At 35.4% G+C, this 22435-nt stretch overlaps 1 protein-coding gene across 4 annotated transcripts in view; it reads right to left on the bottom strand.

The window, feature by feature from the left end:
- PREPL (prolyl endopeptidase like) overlaps nucleotides 1-22435 on the bottom strand; it is a 64661-nt gene that overhangs the window by 37473 nt on the left and 4753 nt on the right. For all 4 annotated transcript variants that reach the window (XR_004300325.1, XM_032411067.1, XM_032411065.1 and 1 more), the window contains 4 exons: nucleotides 14535-14657; nucleotides 12338-12404; nucleotides 11666-11872; nucleotides 10183-10318 (listed from right to left, as the gene is read on the bottom strand). Coding sequence is in view for 3 of the 4 variants with exons in the window: in XM_032411065.1 (XP_032266956.1) it covers nucleotides 10183-10318; nucleotides 11666-11872; nucleotides 12338-12404; nucleotides 14535-14657 (533 nt within the window). In the remaining variant the exon portion in view is untranslated. The remainder of the gene's footprint in view (nucleotides 1-10182; nucleotides 10319-11665; nucleotides 11873-12337; nucleotides 12405-14534; nucleotides 14658-22435) is intronic.

Genomic DNA, 22435 nt, shown 5'->3' with positions numbered 1-22435 from the left:
GGGCTCAATCCCAGGACTCTGGGACCACGACCTGAGCCAAAGGCAGACGCCTAACAACTGAGCCACCCAGGTGCCCCCGTAGTTAAAATTATTAGCCTATAAACATCTCCTCCTAAATTAAGGATATTAACTTGTCCTTTTGCTGAAAATCTCACAACCTGAGCTGAAATCAAGAGTGATACACTCAATTGACTGAGCCACCCAGGTTCCCACAGCATTAAAAAATAATACCCACTCAGGGGCACCTGGATGGCTTGATTGGTTAACTGTCTGACTCTTCATTTCCACTCAGGTCATTACCTCAAGTTCCTGGGATCGAGCCCTGTGGGGCTCTGCACTCAGTGGAGAGTCTGCTTCTCTCCCTCTCCCATGGCCCCTCCCCACACCTGTGCACCTGCACATTCTCTCTCAGAAATAAATAAATCTTTAAAAAAATAATACCCATTCACTTTTCATTAATCTGTGATGCCTCTTTTATCATTTAAGTTTTATTTATTTATTTATTTTTAAAAGATTTTATTTATTTTTTAACAGAGAGAGACAACGAGAGAGGGAACACAAGCAGGGAGAGTGGGAAAGGGAGAAGGAGGCTTCCCGCCAAGCAGGGAGCCCGTTGTGGGACTCGATCCCAGGACCCTGGGATCATGACCTGAGCCACCCAGGCGCCCTATCATTTAAGTTTTAGAGTTATCTATTCTGGTCTTGATTATTTGTCTGTCAATTTGTATTAACTATTGTAGATTCATGTGTTTTAATACATGGTATGGTTGTAGGTCAAGTCCCTTACTTCTGTTTGCTCTTTATAACGCTATCTTTGATATTTTCAATACTTTTTATCTATTTATTTTTGTTTGATGATGACACAGGTAATTAAAAGATAAGTTACTTGGTCAATTACTTGGCAGATATGTGGTTATAGGAAATGTCAAAATACAACTGGCTTTACAGGACAAATTTTCTTAGAAAGAGAAGACAAGTAAAGGTAACCACAAAGCATAAGCCTACAGAAAACATACAAAAGATAAAGAAAACAGCACTATGGAAAAATCCTAAGCACAAAGGAAGATAGCAAGAAAGGAAGAAAGGAACATGGGAACTACAAAATAGCTACAAACCATTAATAAGATGGCATTAGTAAGTTCTTACCCATAATTACTCCAAATGTAAATGGATTAAATTCCCAATCAAATGGCAGAGTGGCTGAATGGACAGACAACAAGGCCCAACTATATGCTACCTCTAAGACACTCACTTCAGCTTCAAGGACACACACAGGCTCAAGATGAGGGGATGTAAAAAGAAATTTCATGCAAGTGGAAACCAACAGAGAGTAGGAGTAGCTATACTAATATAAGTGAAAATACACTTTAACTCAAAAGCTGTAACAGGAGATAAAGAAGGCCATTATGTAATGGTAAAGAAGTCAGTTCATCAAGAGGATATAACAGTTGTAAATATATTGACATACCGTGGAGATATGGGTAGGTTAAGAACCACTGCCAAAAGTGAGTCAAATGAATTTTTTGGTTTCCTAGTGCAAATAAAAGTTATGTTTACGCTATACTGTAAACTGTTAAGTATGCAACAGCATTATGTCTAGAAACACAATGTATATATGTTAATAAAATATTTATTGCTAAAAAATGATAATCATTATCTAAACTTTCAGGGAGTGGTAATCACTGATCACAGATCGCCATAAACAAATAATAATGAAAAAGTCTGAAATACTGTGATAACTACCAAAAAGTGACAGAGACATGAAGTGAGCAAGTGCTGTTGAAAAAATGGTGCCAACAGACTTGCTCAACACAGGATAGCCACAAAAAACGCAGTTTGTGAAGTGCAATAAAACAAGGTATGCCTATATGCACTCGACATCAGAGGACCTAAATGGATTAAGCAAATACCAATAGATCTGAAGGGAAAAACAGACAACAATACAATAATAGTAGGGGAGTTTAATACCCCACTTTCAACAATGGAGAGATCATCCAGGCAGAAAATCAGTAAGAAAATGTTGGACTTGGACTACATATACTTTAGACAAAGTGGTTGTAACAGACATATATTGACCATTCAACCAGCAGCTGAATACATTCTTCTCAAATGCACAAGGAATATTCTCCAGGATAGATCATGTTAGGTCACAAAACAAGTATTAGCAAATTAAAGAAGACTGAAACCATACCAAGTATTTTTTCCAACCACAATAGTAATCAATTAAAGGAAAACTGGAAAATTCACAAATATATGGAAATTAAACAGTACGCCATTAAATAAGCAATGGGTCAAAGTAATAAAAACTGAAATAAAAAATATCTTGAAACAAATGAAAATAGAAATACAACATACCAAAACTTATAGGATACAGCAAAAGTACTTCTAAGAGGGAAGTTTGTGATAAATGCCTACATTAAGAAATACCTTGGGGTGCCTGGGTGGTGCAGTGGGTTAAGCCTCTGACTTTTGGTTTCAGCTCAGGTCGTGATCTCAGGATTCTGAGATTGAGACCCGTGCTCAGCATAGAGTCTGCTTAAGTTCCTCTCTCCCTCTGCCCTTCCCCACCACACTCTTTCTCTCTCAAATACATAAATAAATCTTAAAAAAAAAAAAAAAAAAATTTTTTTTTTTTCACTTAGGGGTGCCTGGCTGGCCTGGTTGGTAGTATGCAATTCTTGATCTCAGGGTAGTGAGTTCAAGCCTCACCTTGGGTATGGAGGCTACTTTAAAAAAAAAAAAAAAAGAAAAGAAAAGAAAAGAAAAAAAAAACTATCTCAAATAAACGACCTAACATCATGCCACCAGAAATTAGAAAAAGAAACATAATAAAAAAAAAGTTAGAAAATAAAAAAAAGAAATTAGAAAAAGAAAAAAAATAAGCCCAATGTTAGCAGAAGAAAGGAAATTGTAACAAAGATCAGAGAAGAGATAAATTAAAGAGACTGGAAAAAAAACAGAAAAGATCAACAAAACTAAGAGCTGCTTTCTGAAAAGATAAAACTGACAAATTTTTAGCTACACTAAGATAAAAAGACTCAAAATCAGAAAAGAAAGAGGACACATTACAACTGATACTATAGAAATAAAAAGGAGTATAAGACTACCATGAACAATTATATGCCAACAAATTAAATAACCTAGAAAAAAATGAATAAATTGCTAGAAACATACAACATACCAAAACTAAATCATGAAGAAATAGAAAATCTGAACAGACCAATAAAGAGTAAGGAGGCTGAATTGGTAATCAAAAATTTCCCAGCAAAGAAAAGCCTGGAACCAGATGGACTCACTGGTGAAATCTACCAAACATTTAAAGAATTAGCACCAATCCTTCTCAAACTCTTCCAAAAAAAATTGAAGAGAAGGAAACACTTCCAAACTCATTTTATCAGGCCAGTATTCCGCAGTACAAAAGCCAGACAAGGACACTTAAGAAAACTATGCAATATCCCTGGTGAATATAGATACAAAAATACTCAACAAAATGCTAGCAAACCTAATTCAATAGCATGCTGAAAAGATTATTCATCACGCTAAAGTAAGATTAATCCTTGAGATATAACAATGGTTCAACATATGCAAATCAATGAATGTGACACATTAATAGAATGAAAGATAAAAATCACATGATCTCAATAAATACAGAAAAAACATTTGACAAAATTCAAAATCCATTCATGATACAGATTCTCTCAACAACTGGATATGGAATGACTAATACTCAACATTATAAAGGCCATATATGACAAGTCCATAGCTAACATCATATTCAATGGTAAAAAGCTGAAAAGTTTTCCTCTAAGATAGTAACAACACAAGGATGACCATTCTTACTACTTCTAATGAACACAGTACTGGAAGTCTTAGAACAATCAAGTAAGAAAAAGAAATAAAAAGCATCCAAATCAGAAAGGATTTGCAGGTGATATGATTTTATATACAAAAAACCTTAAAGATTCCACTGTAGAACTAATACATGAATTCAGTTCAGGATGTAAAATCAACATCCAGAAATCAGTTGTGTTTTGATACACTAACAATGAAATATCTGAAAAAGAAACACACAAAACAACACCATTTAAAACAGCATCAAAACCAAGTACTTAGTAAAAAATTTAACCAAGGAAGGAAAAGAGCTATACATTGAAAACTTAAGACTTTGATGAAAGAAAATAAAGAGGACACAAATAAATGGAAAGATATGCCATATTCATGATTTGGAAGAATGAGTATCATTAAAATGTCCACACTACCCAAAGCCATCTATACATTGAAAGCAATCCCTATCAAAATTCCAATGGCATTTTTTACAGAAAGAGAAAAAAAAAAAAATCCCAAAATTTGTATAGAACCACAAAAGATCTCAAACAGCCAAAGCAACCCTGAGAAAGAAGTAAAAGGCATCACACTTTCTGATCTCAAACTATATTACGAAGCTATAATAATCAGAACAATATTGTACTGACATAAAAACACACTGGGGGGGGTGCCTGGGTGGCTCAGTTGGTTGAACGTCTGACTCTTGGTTTCAGTTCAGGTCATAATCTCAAGGTCATAGATTGGGTCCCATGTCAGGCTTTGTGCTTGGTGGGGAGTCTGCCTGAGATTCTCTCTCTTCTCGCCCTCTGCCCCCCTCCCTCCCACTCATGCTCTCTGTCAAATAAATAAATGTTAAAAAAAATAGACACTTGGACCTACTTGAAACAGAACTGAGAGCACAGAAACAAACCCTTGAATATATGCTCAACTAATATTGGATAAGGCAGCCAAGAATACTCAAAAGGGAAGAGAAAATTTCTTCAATAAATTGTGTGGGAAAACTGGATAATCACATGCTCTTAAAATTGCTATGCTAATAAAATTGGACCCCTATCTTTACTCACAAAAATTAACTTGAAATGGATTAAAGACTTTATTTTATTTGTTTATTTGACAGAGAGAGACACAGCGAGAGAGGGAACACAAGCAGGGGGAGTGGGAGAGGGAGAAGCAGGCTTCCTGCCGAGCAGGGAGCCCGATGCAGGGCTCGATCCCAGGACCCTGGGATCATGACCTGAGCTGAAGGCAGACCCTTGACTGAGCCACCCAGGCGCCCCGGATTAAAGACTTTAAACATAAGACCTGAAAATATGAAACTCCTAGAGGAAAACATAGGGGAAAAGTTCCTTGAGATAGATGTCTTGGCTATGATTTTTTTTTTTATGACACCAGAAGTAGAAACAGATAGATAAATAAGTGGGACTACATCAAACTAAAAAGTTCTACATAGCAAAAGAAACAATCAACAAAGTGAAAAGGCAGCCTATGAAGTGGGATAAAGTATTTGCAAACCATATATATATTTGATAAAGGGTTAACATCCAAAATATATAAGGAATTCCTATAACTCAAAAGCAAAAAAAAAAAAAAAAATCTGATTTAAAAATGGGCAGGAGACCTGAACATTTTTCCAAAGACATACAAATGACCAACAGATACATGAAAAGATGCTCAACATCACTAATCATCAGGGAAATGCAAATCAAAATCACAGTATCACTTCATATATGTTAGAATTATCAAAAAGACAAGTGGTAAGTGGTAACTGATGTTGTAAGGATGTGGAGAAAAGGAAACCCTTGTGTGCTGTTGGTGAGAATGTAAACTGATACAGCTATCATGGAAAAAAAAAGGAAAGTTCCCCAAAAAATTAAAAAAGGAGAGGCACCTGTATGGCTCAGTTGGTTAGGCATCTGACTCTTGGTTTCGGCTTAGGTCATGATCTTGGGGTCATGGGATCGAGTCCCATGTTGGGCTCTGTGCTCAGTGGGAATCTGCTTGGGATTCTCTCCCTCTCTGCTCCTCATCCCGCTCTCCTGCAAATTCTCTCTTAAGTAAATACAATCTTAAAAACATTAAAAAAGGAACTACCAAACTACCACATGATTCAACAAACCCACTTCTGGGTACTATCTAAAGGAAATGGAGTCTGGGTCACAAAGAGATATCTACACTCCCAAGTTTACTATAGTATTAACAATAGCCAAGATATGGAAACAACCTAAGTGTCCACTGATGGATGAATAAAGAATACAAACACACACACACACACACACACACACACACACACACACACTCTGTAAGTATTATTCAGCCATGACAAAAGGGAAATCCTGCCATTTGCAGCAACATGGATTGGCCTTGAGGGCATTATGCTAATAAGTCAGACAGAAAAAGACAAATATCCTATGACATCACATATATGTGGAATCTACAAAAGCCAAACTCAGAGAAACAGAGCAGTACAATGGTGGCCAGGAGCTGAGAGCTAGGTGAAATGGGGAGATAATGGAGAAAGGGTATATGCCTTCAGTTATCTATCTATTTGAGAGGGAGGAAGGAGGGATAGGACCAGAGGGAGAGGGAGAGAATCTTAGGCAGGCTCCATGCCTAGCGCAGAGCCCAGTGCGGAGCCCAACGTGGGGCTTGATCTCACAACCCAGAGATCATGACCTGAGCAGAAACCAAGAGTTGGATGCTTAACGGACTAAGCCACCGAGGCATCCCCATATCTTTAGTTATATAAGATGAATAAGCTCTGGGGACCAATGTCCAGCACGGTGACTATAGAGTTAGCAATACAGTATTATATACTCGTAAGTAGCCAAGACAAGTAGATTTTAAATGTTCCCACCATACATAAAAAAAGTGGTAATCTGTGAGGTGACTATTAACTACCTCTCTTGTGTTAATCATTTTGTAATAGGTATAATGTATCAAATCACCACATATACTTTAAACTTGTTACATATATTTATAATCTCAAAAAAGCTGAAAAAAAAAGTAAATCTTAAAAAAGGCATGTGTACATTAACAAAAAACGTTACAGAATGATACCAAAGTACTTTCAATTCAAAAAGAAAGAAGACAAGAAATGTAGAGAACTAAGGCCAATCCATTTTCCCATTTATTTCTACTGATATTTATTTTTAAACTTAAAATGTATTTTACCTCTGATTATGAAAATTATGCTTACTATGAAAAATAAGTTGACATACTATTCATTGTTTTCACCTACCACAATAATACATTTTTCTATTAGTTTTATGATTTAGTAGCAACATACACTTTTTTTTTTGAGTACAGGTGATGCACAATGTTACATTAGTTTCAGGTGTACAACATAGTGATTTGACAAGTTTGTATGTTATGCTACGCTTACCACAAGGCAACATTTACTTTAAATTCTGCTATATACTGCTAAGAATTCAAAAAAAAAAAACAAAAAAAAAAACCAAAAAGACCCTCACAGTCATCACTGGACTAGGGTTTTAGCTTGAAAGAGAAATTGACTGAAGTGCACCATTTACTCAATTAATAGGCTAGATGAATGGCAATTAATACAGGCCTGGTACCCTAGTTATCAATAAAGACATGAAAGTGATTAAGTCTCTGCTCATAATCTAGCAATTCTAGGTTGTCTTATGAATTTACATGTAGGGACCATGCTGTAATGCACAAAATCAATTTCAATTTTAATAAGCAAACATGTCTTTTTATTAATTACACTGGTTGCAACCATTATGCCTACATGGGTAGCAAACTCTAATTTTCCCATTCTGCAGTATTATTGGATATGTGAGGAGTTTGAAATTATTTGCAACGATTTTTAATTTGCATAAATATATTTAAAGTATACTCAAAAGTATGAAAGAAACGTAGAAACACAAAATAAATTCAGCAAGACTTTTAGAATCTTTTAGATGTGAGTGTCATTATCTAAATTCTAAAGCATTACCTAGGTAAAGCATTACCAAGGACACAGAAACTGAACAAGAAATGGCTTGTCCGAGATCAAACAATCTGTAGAAGAAATAAGACTAGAACCGTCTGCCACATAGAGGAAAAGGGGCCATTCCAGGCTAATTCCATTTCTCACACAAGAATTCAGGTTCTACTGAAAAGGAAGAGCAGAATCAAGTGCTAAAAGATGCAAGTGTCTGTTTTCTAATCAACTGTATGATTTCATGTAAATCTTTAACTGTCTCTAGATTTCAAAAGACTGATTGCTAAAAGAAGTCAATGGTCTACCTCTAAAATTCCTTTTACTTGAAATTTCTAAGATGTTAAGTGTTTGGTGCAGCTTAATATACTCAAGGTTACCCTGAGTTGTCCTCACTGGGATCTTTGGGGTTTAGACCTCCAGTCCTCAATGACCTGGTCAGTTTCAGTAACCTCCCACGGGCTTTTCTAATTTAGCCCTGTTCTGGCCTCTAGTGATAGAACCAAACTGTAAATCATATAGTGAATAATATTTGTACCAGTAATGGTTTTTGATGGTGGGGAGGGAGGTGGTGTTTTTCAGTGACTTAAAAGGCAGGTCTCCTAATTCTGTTCAGATCTTTCCCTTTAGAATCTTTATAATTCTGCTCTCCCTAGAATGTGTGAATTAAATGGCCCTGGAAATAAGTGAAAATGGATGAATATATATTTAAAATGTATCAATCTTTAAGAATAGTGGAGAGGCATTTTCCTTGAACATGATTTTTAGAGGCATTCTAGTATCAAAACAAAAAGCTACCTTTGAACAACCAAATTTACTCAAACACTGGAAGCAAAGCAGATGAAGAACCTGGCTCGTAAGGGTTCTTTTTACGCACATTTATGACAATACCTTTTTAAAAATCAGGTACCCCAAACTAGGCCACCAGAGGCAGGTAAATGGAAATTACACACTTTGGTGAACTTTACTTATGAGAACAGAAAACTAAACCCTGAGGATCAAAGCAAACACAGTAAAGAAGCAGCTCTGTGTTTTAGAAGTTCTCTGAAGACCTTTACTCCATTTTCTCTTTAGGTATGCTACTCTTCCCTTTGGTCCTCCCCTCTGGATTTGGGGATTATAAAGTGTTAAGAATTTATAAACTAGTTTGTTGTAGATAAGGGTTCTGAATGTCAAATGAGGCTTAACCATAACTGGTTAGTTCCTTACGGAGCAGGAAAGCATGTAGAAGCCAAACAGGTTCCACTTAATCTTGGAAATTAGGATGGTACCAATATATGGCAAACAAGTATCTTATTCAAGGGTATAGCTTACTGTGTTAATTTTGAGCTTCATTCACAAGATGGCAAATGGTTTGTAATCATAAGTTATTGATAGAACATAATAAATTACTAGCTTCAGTTATCATCTCCCCCAAAAGATGTCCTTGACGAATGACACATAAAATAGAATCGTATGAATAAATAGTTCTAATAATTTCTCACCAAAAAAATCATCGTGGGAGGGGGAAGGTAATGACAGTATTACTAGACCAAGAATGTTAGTTCTATGGGCTGGAATAATGGAATTTCTCTAGACCTCAAATTCTCAATATAAACTGGGGGCTGTATAAGATTTTCATTAAGATCCTTATCAGTTCTGAAATTTCATGAAATGGTGGGTTAATTTTCTTGTTTTGAGTATCAACTTCACTGACACGGATGCCTTTTCTTTTTCTTGTAAAATCTGTTCAGACATTGTCCAAGCTATACTGTTAAATGACATATAAGGTGATAGGACCCTAGTCTTAAGGAGAAATTTGTTTCTCATAAATCATTTGGAAAAGTATATCTGGGTAAGAGTCAAGGGATTTTGCCAGATAAACTTACTGCCATTTCCCCCCAAGCCTGCTAAGTGGTAATATGAGGCATGAGTCCTAGATTATAAGGAAGTAAAGAGAATTACCTTTAAGGAGGAATTACCAAAATACTGGGGAGAACAAAATTTAAAGATCAGTGGACATCATGGCTCAAAGTAAAACAATTTAAAAGGCAGATAATTTATTTGAAATGAGTAGTGAATTCTGAGCCACTGACACCATGGTATTCTAGTAATGGCTTATAAAAGATTTAAAAAATGTAGTATAACAACCCTATTAAAGATTTAATTAACTCTTTTCATGTGTCACAGTCCCCAGAGAATGTTAGCAACTTAGTATTTGCAGTCTAATGGTGTATTTGTGTTCACTGTGGAGTCTGAATAGAACTAGATTCCAATTTTAAATCCAAACTAATAAAAGAATGATTATGCTCATCTTAGCCTATTATTATACCTGGTTCTAGCTGAAATCAACATTTTATGTCAATCAAGAACAGCACTTTAGATAACTGGAGAAAAACCCTGGAGAAAAAAATTTAATCGCATTATTCTAGTACCTTGGGTCCTTTTCTGTGTAAAAACGTTCATTACGTTTGTTATCACCAAAAGTTGCTCGATACACATCATGACAACGAAGGTTCCTCTGGAAAGTGTAGAATAAGACATCTTCCTCTTCTTCATCCTTTACCCATTCTGAAAGAAAATAATTAAAGAATTATACATTACATATTATTTACAGTTGAAAAAAAGGGCACAGGGCATTCAAATTTTGAGTGCCACAAAAAAAAAAAGAGATTTACAAGTTCATCCCTGGAAATGTAAAATCGAACACAGGTTTGACTGGAGCTAACCAATGTTATACAGAAGTCAGAAAGCTTTCTAGAGAATAAAATATTACTATATCAATTCCAAGGTTTCAAGTAGTTCTCAGTCTCAGGTTTCTAAATAAGAGTTGAATGTTTAGTATCTCAGTGTCACATGCTTAAAGGAGATAAGTTATGTTTACATCTACAATCTCTAACTTTGAGTCTAAAGAAACACTGGATCACATTCTCTCATGCCTACCTCTTTTCTGTCTACCCTCAAACCATAGAATATCTCAAACTACCAAATGCATTTTAATGCTGGAGTTTGCTTGATCTTACCAGAAGCTGTCAATGAAGTTTTCACACGATCACACCATGACTGCCACCTGGCTGACAGTGACTGTAACACATCATTGTATAATAGCATTTTGATTTTAGAGAGGTTAAATTAAAATGTACAAAATGTATGTCTCAGGGGGCGCCTGGGTGGCTCAGTCGGTGAACATCCGACTCTTGATTTTGGCACAGGTCATGAGCTTGAGCCTCATGTGGGGCTCTGCCCTGGGCATGGAGCCTGCTTAAGATTTTCCTTCCCTCTCTCTCTGCCCATCCCCCCCCAAAGTAGGTCTCAGAATAAATTAGACTATAATTTCAACTGCAAAAGCATTTAGTTATTAAACAATGGGGAAAATTATGGCAGAAAATGAAAAGAGAAGATAAACTATGAATATATGTACCACTCAATGATAAAAGATAAAATTTAAAGTTGGTTCTCTTAGTCAAAATATCACAACTTCTATTGATGATTAAGTTAGTTCAATATGTGCCAAAGTTTGTTGGTAGTGACCCTGGGCAATCTGCTCTCATAGCTTGACAAGGTAACATTAAATTAAAAAAAAAAAACACCTAAATTTAAAGTTAAGTAACATATTAAGATACAACTTATATGCAAAAATGTATCTGAACGGTAAATTTGCAAAGAATTACTGATCTATTGAAATACACTGTGGATTCTGACTGTAATACTTTAAAAACCATGAACATGAATTTGGATATACACTTAAAGGAAGGTCTCCTGAATAAGAGAGACACAGGAAGCTATGGAGTCCATAGGGATAAATGGATTAGGCATTGACCTTCTCATTCACACTGACAAGTAAAAATGTTTCAAAGATTCGGACAATTCTCACAGTTGCCTGTTTAACACAGAAGACTATTTTGTTTGGTGGCTTACCAAAACTGGACACGTTTGGGAAAGAGGCTTCCATTACAGGTTGATCACTGAGCTTCACAACTATACAGGTAGATGCTTCAGAATCTTCAGTTCTTATCTTAGCAGCTACATATTTTTCATCGGGAGCAACTCTGATACAATCAATGAAGGGCTGGTCTAATTTAAGTTCCTCCAAATTGAATAAAACTTCGTAATTATCATTATCTGCTGCATGAAGAAAAGTATGAAAGTGTTAACTCCATAAGATGTACTTAAAAAAATCTTTAAACTGTATTTCAGTGCTTTCAATTAGCATTCCCCTTCTATGAGAGGCTACATTCGGCTTCCTTCATAGGATAGACCACGGAGAAATTACAGCGTTAACAGAACGTAAATGACATTGAATAATCTACGTAAAAGGCTCAGAGTAGTACTTGGGATATAGGAGATGCTCAAAAAATACTGGATCCCACCTCCATTCTCCCCACCAAAGCTTTTCGGCATAGCTGTTAACTGTATCTTGAGCAAACCCAGATATTAACTAGTCATTTTTTTTTAAAAATGTAGAAATAATCTAAAAATCTACATATATTTTCTATACCTTTGAGAAATTAATACCAAATTTCCTATGAAAAAACATGAATTATGAAAAATCAGAGTACGTTAGAAAAAAAAAGGAAAACTATGGTGTACCTTCTTCGTCTTTGGAACGAACCAAGCAGCAACCTTCTTGATAATAAACGAAACCACCATGCTTAACCTGACCAAAAAAAAAAAAAAAGAAAAATGGTTTAATAATAATTTAAACACAATTTAATTAACTGTTTGATGGTCTGACCATTTATTTTTAAGACTTTTTATTTATTCATTTGACAGCGAGAGAGCGTGAGAGCACGAGCAGGGAGGAGGGTCAGAAGGAGAAGCAGACTCCCTGCTGAGCAGGGAGTCCAATGCGGGGCTCGATCCCAGGACCCTGAGATCATAACCTGAGCCAAAGGCAAATGCTTAACTGACTGAGCCACCCAGGAGCCCCTGGTCTGACCATTTAAGATGAAAAAAAAAAAAAAAAAGATCTTTTATAAAAAGCAGACCTATGTCTATGAATGAACACAAAAAATTTAAAGTGGATCACTTTTTACAACACAGCAATTAAGATATGGTTTTCATACAGTCACAATCACTGGAGGAGTTTCTAATACATAAATTTAAGAGTCAACAAAGAGAAGGCATAACAAAATCTGTTTTGGCTCTCATGACGGTAACAAACCACTTTAGCTATATTTTGGGAGTATCTGACATCCCTATGGTGGGATTCAGTTAACAAAAGATTGAATGAAATCTTCAAGGTAATCTAAAATGAGGCAGATGAAGAAATAGTGGTTCAGATTAGTCTGAAAACACAATCAGTAACCTGCTGAGATTCTTTCCTCCAAAATATGCAGTCACCACCAACTGTCCTGGTTTCAATTTGATTTTTTTTAAAAAAAGATTTATTTATTTGAGAGAGTGAGAGTGCAAGTGCGCGCGAGTGAGAGAGCAGGAAGGAGGGGCAGAGGGAGAAAGAGTCTCAAGCAGACTCTGAACTGAGGGTGGAGCCTGACTTGGGGCTCTATCTCATGACCCTGAGATCATGACCTAAACTGAAACCAAGAGTACAACGCTCAACCGACTGCACCACCCAAGCGCCCCTCAATTTGATTTTATACAAAGCGTCTTATGGGTTGATAGATATACACAATTTGAGATTGAGAGAATATTACCCAATATATAAATAGTGCTCTTGTCTAATACCTACATATTAAATGCAATTGATTGATTGATATGACTTCAGGTAGCCTAAGACACATTTATTACCTGCTACTTAATGACTTATTTCGAGTCTGGAATTCCTGATTCTTAACCTACTGCTATTTCCAGGGGCGCCTGGGTGGCTCAGTTGTTAAGCGTCTGCCTTCGGCTCAGGTCATGATCCCAGGGTCCTGGGATCGAGCCCCGCATCGGGCTCCCTGCTCCGCGGGAAGCCTGCTTCTCCCTCTCCCTCTCCCCCTGCTTGTGTTCCCTCTCTCCTCATCTCTCTCTCTGTCAAATAAATAAATAAAATCTTAAAAAAAAAAAAAAAAAAACCTACTGCTATTTCCATTATACTATGAATGTGATTTTCATTTATAAGCTGTGGTTCTATTTTCCAGCCTTAATGAAAAAGTTGCAACATGCATGTTCAATCTGTTTCTTTTTTTTTTTTTTTTTTTTTTTAAAAATTTTTTTTTTTTTTTTATGAGAGACAGAGAGAGAGAGAGAAGCAGGCTCCCAAGGAGCAGGGAGCCCGATGTGGGACTCGATCCCAGGACCCTGGGATCATGACCTGAGCCGAAGGCAGACGCTTAACCATCTGAGCCACCCAGGCGCCCTTCAATCTGTTTCAACTGGATATATGACTGTGGTAACACCATTAAATGGTCAATTACTTGGCTTTCATGGTATTACACTACTTAAAGTGTGTTTCCTTTTATTTAAAAAAAAAAGTGTAGACAGAGCAATCAAATACTTTTCAAATAATAATAAAAAAATGATGGTTGATGGTTTCATATGAACTTCTCCTTGGAATTATTTAAAACATTTTAAAATAGAAGTGTTTGCTTCCAAAAACCAGAATTAACAAAGTAACTTGGAAATTCATTTTGATTTTGAAATTCATTTACAGTTTATTTTAAAAACAACATTCTGCTTATTCTTTGTTAAGTTTTTCAGCATAAAGGCAAAAGCAGTTTAATTTTGTTGTGGGATTATGTCTAGAATCACAAAGTACTTCATTTGCATCCTGACCAGTAATACCAGATTACAAAAAAAAAAAAAAAAAAAAAAAGAAAAAAAAAGACATAAGATATCCTACCTCTGCATTGATGATTTCGTATTCTTCTTGTGGTTGTGTTTCTAATTTTGTTCTCACTTTTTCAAACGCATCCATGTTTTCTGGAAGTGATTTTTCGTTTTCTTGTTTAATAGGCAGAAAATCCTGGAAAGAATTTTACTGGTATGATCATATTTCAAACTAGAGAGAAAAACCTTTGCTTTTTAGAAATCATCCCTATTTCTTTTTCATGCAAGTACTACAAGGGTAGGTCTATATCTATGAAATAATATGCATTTCACAGGTCTTAAATGCTGTTTCTTAAGCTCTTTTTCATTTAAAAACGTAGACAAAGAAAATAAGGTGGACACCTGATGGCTATACTATTAATTAACATGTATAAGTCCCTAAGGTACAGAAGCACTAAGAAGCACTGGAGAATATTTAGATATACTATAAGAAAGGCTTATACAAAATTAAGCAGCAAAGGAAAGGATGTTTACATATTTAACAGTCAGGAGTAAAAGGTAGAAAGAAATGTTTACTGAGTTTTATCAAGTACTACAATACCTCCTAAAAGGAGGGAAATTTCAAAGGGAGAGGAAGACATTATCTTTATTAATAAATGTTCACTATTATTTTTATTCACAGCAAGAATTATAAGAAATACGTCTTATTTTATGTCTTCATTAGCCATAATTTTCTTCTCTTGTGGGGATAAGGAATCCCCCAAATAGAACTGTTTATCATATTAAAAGGTTAATTAATACTTTATATAAAAAACAGAGCTTTTCTTTAAGTTTAAGGAAAAAATATGTTCGCTGTATAAACAGAGTAAGAAAAAATAATGGACAATTAATGAACATGAGTAGAGATACAGATGAAAGCTAAAGAAGCATTCAATGTCTTACTGCAAGTATGTAATAAGCTAAGAGCTTTAGGTGACCTCTGGTGAGTGTGTAAATGCCACATGAATTATTACAATTTGGATAAGGCAAAAACCTCAGTTATCAAATAAAAAAAGGTTCACTTATTCAACACTTCACAGGTTTGCCTCGGTTAAGCAAAAGAATTCTAGCCAAGATTTTCAACATCAGCTTTCTGCCAAAGACGACAACTGTACAGTGATTTGTGCCAGAGGGGCACTAAGCTGTTGGTAAGGACCTCTAACAGCTGGTAAATATTTATGGCACAAGTGTGTCCATGATACTTTACCAACACTGTAGTAAGCTATAAATACAGTTTATATCACAAAGAGTTTACAGTCTAAAATTAAACACAAGAATAAAATAGAAAAATCACCAAACAAATCAAATGGAAAAACGATCATTTTCACAAAGTTTTTCCTTTGGACTTTTTGAGATACTTTATGATTTGGATTAGATTCCACTTAGGAACAACTGTTATGGTAGTCTAAGTCATTCAGTCTCTACTTCAATCATATACTTAATATGCTTGAGTAATTATTTAAAATCCAAATGCTGGAGGCTCATATGTTTTTCATTTATTTCTTAGCATTTTCACAAAATCTAGATAGAACTGACCTTTAGAGTAGTGAGGTAAAGTACCTATATCAATAATTTCCTACTATCATCTGAAACACAAATTGGAAGATCACTAGAAATCTATCCTGAAACTATAACTTAGCAATTGGAACTGCCTTTTCATTTCCAGATAACATTGCTTATTTGTTCTGTAATTCCACTGCAACTTTTGAAGTAGAGTCAGGATAGCTATGAAGAGTACCTCTTTCTACCTTGCAGTTTCTAGCACATTCTGTGTCACAGAGCTGGGCCTTGCTACTTTTAAATAACTGTTCTCCTTTTTTTTTAGAATACCCATTCTTATAGAGCCATAGCCAATGCAGGGCTAAAGGCAACAGAACTGGGAATAATACCTGTCCTCTTAGTCAAATTTATTTTACTTTCTTGATTAACCTTTTTCTGGGTCAAAAATCCAAATAAACTTGAGCTTATCTGAACCAAAATAACCATGTAAGCAACAGGACTTTTAACTGCCTTAATAAAATGGAGATAGAATTCAGAGCTTTATAAATAATTCCTCAAAAGGAATTACTCCCAGGAAAATGGAGACTTTATATAATATTCATAAATCCAAAATATTCAACATCCAAGTTGTTTTTGGTTTTAATTCTGTCCCAACAATACCCACTGGGTATTTTAAGCTTTCATTTCAATGCCCGTTAGCATTATCATTAGAGTACACAGCTAAACCTATCTATTTTAGCCAAGTATCTTAATACATTAATAGTCTACTGGTTTGAAAGGCATATACTACCTAATGGAATTGAGGTGAGGATAGCTTTAACTTAAAATTTTAAGGTTAGGTGAAAAGTATCACTCCATTAGTGGAAAAAGGCACTCTTTCCCACCTTCTAGGTGACCTACCATAAAACCATTTTAACAATGAAACTCATGAAACAGGAGGATGGAATATGTTAACTTCATTATGGCAAAAATGAACTCTAAAGACAGAAAAATTGCACAGTAAAAACACACTGGACAGCTTTTAGTCAAGATGGTACCATTAAGAAATGCTAATTCCAAATCCAGGGCAGGCGAGTAAAAAAATAGGATTGTCAGAAAGCAAGGAAATGCCCAAAGCTTAATGGAGAGGTGTTAAAAAGGGCCAGTTTGTAGAGGTTCCTATATTTGGGACAATTCGAGCACCAAAAAGAATAATGACTGTAACTGATATTACCCTGAAAAATATAAAAATTCATAATTTGAAAACAAGCCAAAACAACAAAAAACTCCCCAAACACACCACACTAGAATTAAAAAATAAGGGTTCAACAAAAAAGAAAACTCTTCTTTACAGAATAATATCAGCTAATAAATGTAGAAATAATAGAATTAGAAAATCATTAGCAACCCCAGTGTCAACTGATTAGGGTAAAGATCATCAATGGTTGTTAAATTTATTAGGTGAAATGATGTTGGGTAACACAATGCTCATGTAGTACCAAGTACTACCCTACCGATTACTTAGTAACTGCAAAGAGAATAAGGTCCCTTTACTTATGGAGAGAACCAGCAATTATCACCTTAACCAAAATTATCAAGCTTTACATCATTAATAGTGGGACAAACTGACATTATAGGTCTCCTGAAATATAACATGAAGCATTTCAATTTAAGAATGAAGATAGTAAACCTAAAGGAAGTAGAAGAAACAGAATAAAGTTGTTTCAATGAAATTGATAAACTAGAGAAGATCAACAAAACAAAAAGTTGGTTATTTTTTTATATTTAAAAAAAAGTTGGTCCTCTGAAAAATGTAAAAAAAAATATTTAAAAAATGTACTAAAAAGACATGTAGAGCAAAAGTGATTAAAAAAGAATGTTAGAAATGAAAAAGGTGATATGACTACATATATAATACAGATTAAAAAAACCACAATAAAGTTCTTTATGCCTATACATTTGAAAATGTACAGATAAAATGAATAATTTTCCAGAAAATAAATGAATTCCCCAAACAGATAAAAACAGAAGAGCTGTATAAGCCAGTAACTATCAAAGAAATTAAACTGGTAATTAAGTGTCCTTTTCTTAAAAGAGACACCAAACCCAGATGCTTTCCAAGGCAGCTTTCTGAAATCTTCAAGGAACAGGTAATTTTCTCATACGCTAACCAAGAAAAAAATGTCAATTATTTAAAAGTACTCAACTTATTTTATGAGGCAAAGATAACCTTAACACCAAAACTGGACAATGACAACATAAGACAATTAAAAATCAGACTTACTGTAAAACATGGACTAACAAAATAAAAAATAAAATACAATGAATCAACGTATTTTTAAAAAGCGCAAAACAAAAAACAGTAACAGTAATAATAAAACCCTATGTGACCAAGTAGGATATATCTTAAGAATGAAAGGATGGTTCAACATTAGAAAAATCTACTAATGTAATCTAACACAAATAAAGGAGATAAATCTTAGGGCCATTTCCATTAATGCAGAAAAAAATAGAAAATAATCAAGACACTTTAAAAAATGATAAAACCTTAAATTATAAATAGAGAATTTAGAGAAATTAGGAACTTCTTTGACTTGATAAATGGTTTCTTTGTTGTTTTACACAGGACCATACTAAATCTGTAACTAACATACCTGAAGTGTATTCGTATTAGTACACATCTTATTTAGTATCCATGAAACACTTCTCAATAACCTTAATTATACTCATTTAAAATATCTAGTTATATTTACTCTTTCATTGTTCAGAAGTGATTGTTAAATGAAGGGAAGTAATTGTTTCCTATGTCCCCTGCTTCCAATTCCTTTCCTCCCTTTTCTTGAGCCTCCTAAGATTTCTGCCCTTCTCATTCCACTGACTGCTCTTGTCAAGGTCACTGATGGCCACAGCACTGCAAAATACAAATGTTATTCTAGGTACTCTATACTTGACCTATAAGCATCATGACACAGTTGATAACTTCCTCCTCCCGAGAACACTTTTCTTCACTTGGCTTCCAAGACACCTCATTCTTATTGTTTTCCTCCTATCTCACTAGCCCTTCTCAGTCTCGTTAGTGGTTCCTATTCAACTCCCTGGCTTCTTAACATCAGCATGCCCTGCACCACTTCTTCATCTACAGTCTGCACTAATTCCCTTGGTGATCTCAGCTTCATGACCTTAAATGCTATTTATATGCTGAGGACTCCCAAATTTATATCTCTACCCCAAACCATTCCCCTGCACAAGCTGAACGTGGATATCCAACTGACTACTCAACCTTTCTACTTAGATGACTAATAGGTATGTCAAAAAATGTCCCAAACCGAACTTCCAATCTCCCCATGTACCCTCTCTCCCCCAAAACTCCGGTTCTTCAATTACTCCTATCCTGATAAATGACAATTCTGTCCTTCCAGTTGCTCAGGTTTAAAACCACAGTCTTCTCTGTCTTTCTCTCTCGATTCAACCAAGTGATCTGCAAATCCTTTCAATTCAACTTTTAAGATCTATCTAGAATCTGACGACTTTTTACTCTTGTACTGGAACTACTCTGTCTGTACTGTTATCCTTTCTCCTTTAGATAAGGAGAAAACCTAAATGCTCTCTGTTTCTGCTCCTGTCTTCCACAGGCTATTTGCAACTAAAGAGCTAGAGGGAGCCTAAAGTCAGATCATAACACTTCTTCACTCAAAGCCCTCCAATGGTTTCCCATCTCACTCAAGAGGAAAAGTGAAAATCCTTGCAATGGTCTACATGGTCCTAAAGGATCTTGTTCCATGACCTTGATGACCCCATCTACTACTACACTCCTCCCACACCCACTTACTCTGAGCCACACTGGCCTCTTTGATATTGCTTGGACATGACTGGCTTGCCCCTACCTCAGTTTCTTAGAACTTGCTATGCCCTATGCCCAAACACCTCCTTCAAGCTATTGCTCAAATGTCACCTTCACAGTTAGGCCTTCCCTGACCATCCTATTAAAATAACAATCCTCCTGGGCGCCTGGGTGGCTCTGTCGGCTCTGCCTTCAGCTCAGGTCATGATCCCGGGGTCCTGGGATCGAGCCCCACATCGGGCTCCCCGCTTGGTGGGAGGCCTGCTTCTCCCTCTCCCACTCCCCCTGCTTGCGTTCCTGCTCTCTCTCTCTCTGTCAAATAAATAAATAAAAATCTTTAAAAAAAAAATAACAATCCTCCCTATCTCAATATGGCCTAGTCATTCTTTCCCTTATTTTATGTTTCACTGTACCTACTGCCTCTGACATACTTTATGTTTTATTCATATGCTTCACTGTTCTTCTCTCTTCTCTCAACTAGAATGGTAAGCTTCATGAAGGCAGGGATTTTTGTTCCCTTTGCTCACTGCTACATACCCGATTGCTAGAATGGTGCATAGTAAGTGTTCAACAAATAATTGCTGAGTAGAATGAAATAAAGCACAAAACATAAAAATTTAAGGATCTCTTTAAACAAAAGACATAAAGTGAAAAGACATAGCACAAATTACAAAAAAGATATCTACAGCACATAAAAGACAAAGGACATGTAAAGAACTCTTATGAATCAATAAGAAAAAGAAAACCCAATAAGAAGAATGGTCAAGGCATATGAATAAGCAATTCAAGATAAAACCAAAGGAGTTAATGAACACAGAAAAGAAGCTCAACTTCATTAATCAGGGCAATGAATATTAAACAATGACATACTCGACACATTTATCTGTTGGAAGGGCAAAAAGGAGAAGGTCTGATAATATAAGTGAGATATAAATAGAACTCTCATCTATTCCTTGTTTTCATTTAAGATGGTTTTATCAATTTAGAAATTAATTTGATAAAGAAACATTAGCATGTGAATACAATCAGGAATTCTAATTTTAGGTATAAGATTCTAGAGACAGTCTAGCATATATGAATAAGGAGATACATATGAGATTGTGTTTTGTAGCTTTGGTAAGTCTGGAAACTGGAGAAAATCTACATGCCTGTCTAAAGAAAATGGATTAATTGTGATATATTATATGATGGAATACTATATAATAGTTGTACTAAATGAACTAGCAATACACATATTAATGTGGAATCTCAAAATCCTAAGTTGAACAAAAAAGTTATACAATTGTATGTATAGTATATAAAGTTTCAAAAACATATAAAACACCCCTATATGTCATCTGTGGATCCAAATACATGTGCAATTTATATAACAACACACATGGAAAGACAGATCACCACTGGGGAGGTTAGGGAATGGGATACAGGAAGTACAGAGGAGTCTTCAAATGTATCTGTTATTTTTTCCAGTTAGGAAAAGTCACACTGAGTAGTGGATACGTGGGTATTTGTTATGGTATTCTGACTTTGTTAGTATTTGTAATAGTTTATAATAAAAGGTACTAAAAAAGAAAGGTACTAGCAATCAGGTTACCCGATGTCTAGTTCTGACTCTGCTAATTCTCCTACTTAACCTTGGACTCTGTGGCTCTGGTTTTTTCATTTGCAAAGAAAGAGCTCACACACTTCCTGATTTCAAAATTTACTACAAAGCTATAGCAATCAAGACAGTGTGGTACTGGCATAACAATAGACATACAGATCAACAGGCTAGAACTGAGAGTTCAGAGATAAACCTTTACATTTATGGATGACTGATTTTTTTGACAATGGTGTGAACACAATTCAATGGAAAAAGAATTGTCTTTTCAAACAGTACAGGGATAACTGGATATATATCTACAAGCAAATGAATGAAGGTGGATCCCAATCCCTCACACCATATATAAAAATGAATTTAAAACAGATCATAGAAAGAACTCAGAATGGGTAATTTCTGGGGTCTTTCTTCCAGTAATAAAATTTATAATTATGTGAAAATAAAAAATTTATTCATTAAACTATTAATTCATTCCACAAACATTTACTACTTATCTACTATGAGGAAGTCATTATGCCATGTGTTGGACATATAAAGATGGACATTATAAAATTCTTGTCTTTGAGGATTTCACAGTCTAATGAGGAGAGAAAGTTCAAAATGATATAATAATAGCACAGAGTTAAATATAGTATGGTTCTTATGGCCTCAACTCTACCTACATATGGATAACTCTTCCCAAATTCCAGACTCATACATCCAACTGTCTATGAAATCTCCACCTTAGTAGTGAATTACATTTATTCCTTCTCCTTCCTCGCTCTTTTTTGTATTTCTCTTGGTGTTGGGGTGCGGTGCAGAGGGAGAGACTCTTAAGCAGGCTCCATGCCCAGCACTGAACCCGACTTGGGGCTCGATCTCATGACTCTGAGATCATGACCTGAGCGAAAATCAAGAGTTGGACATTTAAAGATTTTTATTTATTTTTTTGACAGAGAGACAGCGAGAGAGGGAACACAAGCAGGGGGAGTGGGAAAGGGAGAAGCAGGCTTCCCTGCCGAGCAAGGAACCCGATGTG

The sequence above is a fragment of the Phoca vitulina genome, unplaced genomic scaffold, assembly GCF_004348235.1.
Source record: "Phoca vitulina isolate PV1807 unplaced genomic scaffold, GSC_HSeal_1.0 scaffold12, whole genome shotgun sequence".
Lineage (NCBI taxonomy): Eukaryota > Metazoa > Chordata > Mammalia > Carnivora > Phocidae > Phoca > Phoca vitulina.
The sequence above is the reverse complement of the archived record's forward strand: the minus strand, read 5'-3'. Positions and strand labels throughout refer to the sequence as shown.